The sequence below is a fragment of the Diaphorina citri genome, unplaced genomic scaffold (genome assembly GCF_000475195.1).
Source record: "Diaphorina citri unplaced genomic scaffold, Diaci psyllid genome assembly version 1.1 scaffold5965, whole genome shotgun sequence".
Lineage (NCBI taxonomy): Eukaryota > Metazoa > Arthropoda > Insecta > Hemiptera > Psyllidae > Diaphorina > Diaphorina citri.
The window spans coordinates 5480-14004 of record NW_007383341.1 but is presented as its reverse complement, the minus strand read 5'-3'; the positions used below and the strand labels follow the sequence as shown (position 1 = coordinate 14004).

Genomic DNA, 8525 nt, shown 5'->3' with positions numbered 1-8525 from the left:
CACTTTGATTGAAGATGTGATCAAATTCTACTGGATTGTCTTGCCAACCCTGAAATTTGTAAAGCATACTAGGTAGGTCAAATGTAGAGGCAATGGGTATACAAAGTAAATACTTATTTGAAAAACTGAATTTGTAAGAGAATTTGTATGTGAGAGAAAAGGCACAATACCTGATTATCTGCATATCATAATAACAGAGCTTATTTAAATACAGCTTGAACACAACTAAAAACAAGAAAATTGTGAACACATAATAACAGAGCTTATTTAAATACAGCTTGAACACAACTAAAAACAAGAAAATTGTGAACACTAACAAATAAAATACATAAAAACATTATTTTTATTATTACCTTAAAGATAGCAGATGGATCTTCATAGAACCCTGCCAGCATTGCAATAGCACCTGGCCTGGTCTCTGTCGGAACTTGTGTGTGAGCGATCCCACCACATGCTTCATTGTTTGCCAGCAATGTCCTGGAATAACAAAAAATAATGGATATTTATTTATTTATTCAACCATTAGGGCTGAAAGTCTAAAAATAATTTTGCATATCTACCCTAAGGGCCAAAAGCCTAAAAGCAATTTTATAAATACTGCATTTTGCATTTCACAATGTTCGAAAATCATAGAAAATAATATGAGGACTAGTCCGTAATATTTTCCCTTTGGGTAATATTGATTCCTTTTTTCTTCCTCCAAGTTTTTTCTGGTATAGGGTCTGAATAAAACTTACCTAATGTATGGAGAATGACTGGAATTTCTATCCGTAACTTCATAGAATTTCTCCGACCGGACACCATCTGCAAAAAATATAACCACTCTCTTGGCCAACTGAATCCCCTGAGCTTTTACAGAGACAGGAATATTGTCAATGATTGGTGATTTGAAGTAGATTTCAAAAATGGACAGGAAGAACAGCACATGAATGAAAAATAACACAATGAACACATTCATGGTAGGACTATAAAGAATCTAGGCATAATCCTTTAAACTATTCAAGTGAATCCCCTGAGCTTTTACAGAGACAGGAATATTGTCAATGATTGGTGATTTGAAGTAGATTTCAAAAATGGACAGGAAGAACAGCACGTGAATGAAAAATAACACAATGAACACATTCATGGTAGGACTATAAAGAATCTAGGCATAATCCTTTAAACTATTCAAGAATCTATCCAGTCAAGGAGATTATAATGATGCAAGAAATGTTTCATTTTTGTGGACTGTCAAACTAGGGATCACAGACAAGATGTTCACCTGCCGTTCCTAAGTTTTGCTGGAAAGAGAAAGAAAACACTCACAGTATATAGCAGAAAAAAATGAAAGAAAGCACCCAACCCAGCAAAAATGCAAAAACTCCAGGCAAAGTGCAAACAGCAAACAGCACCACTGCACCAGCAGTTAGGCAAGAAAACTTTTCAAAAAGTTTACATTTTTTGAATTTCCCGCTTTCGCATAGCCGTTCCTAAGTTTTGCTGGAAAGAGAAAGAAAACACTCACAGTATATAGCAGAAAAAAATGAAAGAAAGCACCCAACCCAGCAAAAAATGCAAAAACTCCAGGCAAACAGCAGTTAGGCAACTGTCCAGATAGCTTTTTCTGGTAGCCCTTTAGGTCCTGCATCAACCCTCAAGCGTTGTACAGTCGTTCGCGGGACACCCTGTATAGCAGAAAAAAATGAAAGAAAGCACCCAACCTAGCAAAAAATGCAAAAACTCCAGGCAAACAGCAGTTAGGCAAGAAAACTTTTCAAAAAGTTTACATTTTTTGAATTTCCCGCTGTCGCATAATCAGTTTTTTTTTACATGTGAGAACCTAGCCATGTTTGAAGACTGGCAGTCTATGTCATAAACTTTATGGGCAGTCTAAAATTTTATTTTGATTTTTTCCCCGATTCTGATTTTTCTGTGACCTTTTGAATTTGGAACAAGAAAATTTGGATTTATCCGGCCTGAATTTGAGAAAATCAAGTTTCCTGCTTCCTGAATAGCTTAAACTGCATACAAAATGTCTCTCCCACCTCCAGTTAGTGTATCACCTCTCATCAAGGTAAGTTATTGATCCAGGGGCAAGTGTCTAGTCATGGAAGGGATGATAAGGCCAACCATTTTGGTTAGGTATCAACTTATCAAATTCAATACCAAGTTCAATGGTAAAATGACCAAGGCATGCCCTGAGGTCTGTTCTTATTCCTTGCATAGGAATAAACATTGCACTGATTTAGTTGAGTCAATATTTTGCTGCATGAAGTGTGAGGAGTATGGTAGTTACCTATGAAGTTGAAGCACAACATCAAAAATCAAGGGATAGAGCTCTGTACCACCTATAATGTCAAATGTCAGTCCTAGAGTATGGGGTACTTAATCCCAGGGTTTACAATCTCTTTCAGTCAAATGTTGCTTAAGAAAATTTTTAGACATGGGGAATGTCAGCATACTCATGGGCAACATGTGACTGTAAAATGAGATTGTAGGTCAATAATCAAAAGATCTCAAATGATGGAAATTTTATCATCTCTCTATTTCTCACATTGTTTCAGTTTGCCCGATGGACCATGCTTAGTGCTGGAATCCTGTATGGAGTGTCCCGACAATCTAGTCTGGAAAAGAAGGAAGAAAAGCTGAGAGTGATCAGAGCACAGAAGAAAGCCATCAAGGATGCCAAGCTTGCAGAAGAAAAGAAGAGAGCTAATGAAGGTTTGTTAATATTTCTTTCTCTGTCAATGAACCTGATTGAGGGCTTCTATTTAAGAAGGGTCAATCTATTTGGGCCCTTATGGAGGAAAAGAAGGAAGAAAAGCTGAGAGTGATCAGAGCACAGAAGAAAGCCATCAAGGATGCCAAGCTTGCGGAAGAAAAGAAGAGAGCTAATGAAGGTTTGTTAATTTCTTTCTCTGTCAATGAACCTGATTGAGGGCTTCTATTTAAGAAGGGTCAATCTATTTGGGCCCTTATGGAGTATAACTGCTTTTCTGATGTGGAATAGTGTCAAGAATCAGTTTGAAGAAAAATCATGTTGCTATCTCCCCTTATGAAGTAAAACTACTTTTCTGATGTGGAATAGTGTCAAGAATCAGTTTGAAGAAGAATCATGTTGCTATCTCCATTATTCTCAAAGTCTGGAGAACTTAAATATTATCGAAAAAGGTTCAAATATAACAATTTTTTAAGGTGAGAATCACAGAAAAAATAGGCCACCGAGCAGTTAGGCAAGAAAACTTTCAAAAAGTTTACATTTTTTGAATTTCCCGCTGTCGCATAATCAGTTTTTTTTTTTTTACATGTGAGAACCTAGCCATGTTCGAAGACTGGCAGTCTATGTCATAAACTTTATGGGCAGTCTAAAATTTTATTTTGATTTTTTCCCCGATTCTGATTTTTCTGTGACCTTTTGGATTTGAAACAAGAAAATTTGGATTTATCCGGCCTGAATTTGAGAAAATCAAGTTTCGTGCTTCCTGACCATTTAGGTGCTGGGTCAACACGAGAACACCAGAAAGTAACCCGTTGAAATATTTGCAATCGAAAAACGAGTATCAGTCTATGTCATAAACTTTATGGGCAGTCTAAAATTTTATTTTGATTTTTTCCCCGATTCTGATTTTTCTGTGACCTTTTGAATTTGGAACAAGAAAATTTGGATTTATCCGGCCTGAATTTGAGAAAATCAAGTTTCCTGCTTCCTGAATAGCTTAAACGGCATACAAAATGTCTCTCCCACCTCCAGTTAGTGTATCACCTCTCATCAAGGTAAGTTATTGATCCAGGGGCAAGTGTCTAGTCAAGGAAGGGATGATAAGGCCGACCATTTTTCAATGGTAAAATGACCAAGGCATGCCCTGAGGTCTGTTCTTATTCCTTGCATAGGATTAAACATTGCACTGATTTAGTTGAGTCAATATTTTTCTGCATGAAGTGTGAGGAGTATGGTACCTATGAGGTTCAAGCACAACATCAAAAATCAAGGGATAGAGCTCTGAACCACCTATAATGTCAAATGTCAGTCCTAGAGTATGGGGTACTTAATCCCAGGGTTTACAATCTCTTTCAGTCAAATGTTGCTTAAGAAAATATTTAGGCATGGGGAATGTCAGCATACTCATGGGTTCTATTACTTTACTAAAGTCTGGGTAGGTACATTACCTGCTTCATACTTACAGATGTGTTAAGTACCTATTACCTAATAGATAGGTAGGTAGAGATTTGTTTCCAAAGGATTTTTTGGATCTTGAAAGAACGGAACAGTCGGGAACTATAGAAATTGGAAAGCACAAGTCAGAAAATCTGAAATTTTTATTGCATGGGTCCTAGACTTTTGTTGATAAGTAATTATTAAGTCACCTATTTCACTTTTTTACCAAGCTTTTTGAGCTTTAAAGAAAGTTGCCGAAAAATCCGAAAATTAATTTTTCCCCAGCATGGTTGGAAATTTGAAATTTCCCTCCACACCCTTTTATCTTCAGCCAATCAAAACGCGTTTTCTGTGGCAGTCCGGGCAGTTTATTTTCGGGCTTTTTATAAACAGCGCCAAATTTTGAAAAGCCAAACAAAAAAAAAAACTTAAAAATTTAAAAAATAAATGAATAGGTAGGTTAACAATCTGTGTAGGTACCTCAAAAGGTGCAAATATTAAATTTCTTATTTGTATTATCATGAAATATTGAGTTAAATTGATTACAATTAATTTGGAACAGTAGTGAAACACGCAAAACCCCGTTTCAAAAATGTCTACCTTGGATTCTAATCTCACCTATTTGCAAATAGATTCAAAACCAAGCAACATACAAAGATGAAAAACCAACTGCTCTACTAATATTTTATATTTAGATCCATCAACATCATTTCATCATGAGTACCTTCACAGATCATCCTGTTGTAAGTTCATTTAACTGATAACTTTGGACCTTTTGCCCCATAACTTTCAGAAATGTCTACCTTGGATTCTAATCTCACCTATTTGCAAATAGATTCAAAACCAAGCAACATACAAAGATGAAAGACCAACTGTTCTACTGATATTTTATATTTAGATCCATCAACATCATTCCATCATGAGTACCTTCACAGATCATCCTGTTGTAAGTTTATTTAACTGATAACTTTGGACCTTTTGCCCCATACCAAACACATTTTGGTTTCTGCTCGTACACAGAAAAGTCTCCATTACACTAGTGCCTCAGTAAACTGTAGGTTTGTAGACTTCATAGGACCAGTTAAGGCCCAAAATGTATTGAAAATTTTCCTTCATCATCAACATCATTTCATCATGAGTACCTTCACAGATCATCCTGTTGTAAGTTTATTTAACTGATAACTTTGGACCTTTTGCCCCATAACAAACACATTTTGGTTTCTGCTTGTACACAGAAAAGTAACCATTACACTAGTGCCTCAGTAAACTGTAGGTTTGTAGGCTTCATAGGACCAGTTAAGGCCCAAAATGTATTGAAAATTTTCCTTCATGTAGGTACTTATTGAACATGTTTGCTAAATTTCATGAAAAACAGACAAACCATTTTAGAGTTCTGTTGAAACAAACAGACAATATTTAGATAGGTACAGACAAAGTAAAGAAAAAAAATTGTGAAGTTGAAATTCAGAACTCACATCACTTCTTCAATTTAACATATTTATATTATTTTATTAACAACTCTAATCTCATACAATCTTTACACTTTTGATTTCAGCTGAAAGAAATGTTGGATTATAAAAGCAAAAATCCAAATCAAACCATGTTAGCTTTCACTACGTACTTGGAGTTTTGTGAAGGTAATGAAATTAAATTTGAATTATTTTGAATTCAAACAAGTTTGTCATATTTCCACAGAATAATTCCTCAAATTTCCTCAAACAAAGTACCTACTACCAAGTTTTTTTTTTTATTTATTTTTTTTAAGAGGTTTTATAGATTGAACAGTAACTGCTAGGGTCTTATCATTTGTTGTTAACATAAATAACATTTTTACAGGTAAATACATCATGTGGAATGTAGAGCACAAGTTCCTCTCATCTCTAGACCTGATTGTCCTCACAGCCAGTAGGAAAAACACTGCAGATGTTGAAGTTCACCTGCCGATCTCATCTCAGATGGAAATATCTCCGGAGTGGATGAAGCAAGTCAACCAACACGTCCAAACATTGACCGGAATAGATAAGTAAGTTTTTTGTGAAACCTCCATAGTAAGGGAGGAAGAGTGTTGTGGGAAGAAGAAAAAGAAGGGGGGGGGAAAAAAACATAAATCTTAGTTGTCTTGAGTCGCCACCTTACCAACTGACGTTACCCTGAAACCTAAACCTGCAACCACGAGTTCGGTTCAAGTTCATTTTTTTTTTTTCATCTCATGGATTACTACGCAAAGGTGAAAAGGTAGTGACGGGCTTCGTAAGTACAAATGGTGTCACGACTTTAAAGACTAACCTTCTCTTCTCAATTGCCAGCTGCTATAGAAAAGAAAAATATGATTTAAAATAAGACAAGTAAGTTAGATAAGAACCGGGAAATAAAAAGGCAGAAATGAAAACGGGAAGAAAAAGCTTTATTAAAAGATGTCGTTAGGCAGTTGTAGGAGAACAAAACAACCGCGATAGTCAAGAGTAACCTAAGACGTAGATTTCGATCCAACCGTCATGTGATGAAGGTCGCTTGAACTGAACGTTTGTTTCTAACGCTAGTAGTTGGAGCATAATCCTAAGATTTAGTAGGCTGAAGAAAAGGTTGAAGAAAAGGAAAGGCTAAGCGTTCTAGCTGACAAACTTGAATGAATGAAATAATAAACTTGAACAAATTGGTGAACATAAAGAAAGTATAGCCTTAAACTCCTTGAACTCAACTAAGTGACAGTGATAAAACATGTCTTAGCCTAAACACAAACCATGCACAAGTCATAGAACATAGACTTGATAGTCTATGAGATAATGACTAGTGATGACAGTGACAGAGACGTAGTAGTGATTATAGGAGTAGTAATAATAGTAAGTAGAAAGTAGAGAACTAGGTAGTAGGAGAAGAAGTCTTGCTTCTATTATAGGAGCTGATGAAGCCTCCAAGAAAAAAAGAAAAGGAAACCAACACTAATAGAGTAGCTCATAGTGATAGATGAAAAAGGAAAACATGTAGAGGAATAAAAAAGACACCGAGAAAGAAATCAAACTAATGGTGAGAAAAATAAAAGTTCAAACGACCGGAAGAGAAGTAGGCCCGGAGTGAGGTAGAAGATAACAGACTAGTCAAAATAGAAGGAACAAAACAAGACCAAGAAAGTAGAGCCCCGAAGAAGACAAGTTGGACAAATGAACCAAGAAGGTCAAAAAGTCAGTAGAAGAACACATAAAAGTAATACAAAGGCTTGCAAAAGAAAATAGTTTGTAGTCCAAAGGTATTCTCTAGTAGAAACAATGGAACCAGAACTATAACAAAGTACAAGAAACGAAAGTTGCTTAACAACTTAAAGAAAGAAAGTAAATGACAGAGGCAATACCACAGAAAAATGGAGAAGGAGAAAAAAGTAAGAGAAACAAGAAATAGCAACTAAAAAAAGAGGAAGACCAAGCACAAATGTTAATAAAAGATAACATATAAAGTAAAATGTAAAAGAACAAGGAGAAGTAAGAAAACTAAAAACTACTAGAAACAAAGATAAACATAACTCTACAAAAGCAGACGCGCATGCATTGGTATAAGGAAAGGTAGAAGTAGACGAAAAGAAACAGAGGTCAAAGAAGAGACACTATAATTAAGGAATCTTACAGAAATTATAAAAAAACGTTGAAAGTAAAACACGAAGTGAAAGTAGGAAAAATAACAGTTGAAGTAAATTTCAGAAATACAAGAGGAAGACAAAGTTAAAATAGTTGTAAAACTCACAAAACCGAAAAGAAACTAAAGGTGTAGGAGGCAACTGAAATGTAGTGGAACAAAACATGATTATAATAGTGGTAAGGAAAGATAAAGGTAAGGTAGACAAAGTTTTGAGTAGTCAGGAAAGGTAGTCAGAAGTTCGAAAGTAGTTGTAAGAGTGAAACTGATAAAAAATAACGACGAGTACTTATAAAACTCGTATGAAAAAGTCTCAAAAGAGAACTATTTCCAAGTTGACAAATAGTAAACTTTATGGACAAAAGGACTAAGAAGACCTCACAGTCGTCCTTCAGAGACTAACATAACACATAGGGTGTGTGTAAACCTCAGTGGAATGTTTCTGTTACAAGTGAGACTTTCTTGTTATCCTTCTCAATTACAGTCATTAAAAGAACTTTCGGGTTCAAGACCCTATCTAAAAATATTTGTAATTGTGGGACTCTCAATATAACAACAGTAGTTAGAAGGTGGGATTTAAAGTACAACAGTTATTAATAAAAAATACTCGTAATGTTTATTATGTTATCAAATGACTTGTGCAGTAATTAAATTAAGTACCAAAATCACCCGGATTATTTCCGGAAGGAGATGTCAAGTCTATTGATAATGAATAATGACTAGAAGGGTCTTAACATGACCCCAGAGGATGTAGACTACTTGTGGT

At 35.4% G+C, this 8525-nt stretch overlaps 2 protein-coding genes across 2 annotated transcripts in view; one reads left to right on the top strand and one right to left on the bottom strand.

The window, feature by feature from the left end:
- Nucleotides 1-7: 7 nt before the first annotated feature.
- The window catches only part of LOC103521798 (GPI ethanolamine phosphate transferase 1-like), a gene marked incomplete at its 3' end in the record, with an annotated part of 12700 nt that continues 4182 nt past the window's right edge, over nt 8-8525 (bottom strand). Inside the window, exons 2-4 of the mRNA XM_008486904.2 lie at nt 738-976; nt 354-477; nt 8-49 (exon numbers count right to left, since the gene is read on the bottom strand). Coding sequence (XP_008485126.2) covers nt 8-49; nt 354-477; nt 738-958 — 387 coding nt within the window. The remainder of the gene's footprint in view (nt 50-353; nt 478-737; nt 977-8525) is intronic.
- LOC108253990 (ATP synthase subunit e, mitochondrial-like) lies at nt 1892-4999 on the top strand. The gene is made up of 3 exons (XM_017448891.2): nt 1892-2053; nt 2544-2700; nt 4929-4999. The coding sequence occupies exons 1-3, from the start codon at nt 2012-2014 to the stop codon at nt 4997-4999; spliced, it is 270 nt and encodes an 89-aa protein (XP_017304380.1). The 5' UTR covers nt 1892-2011.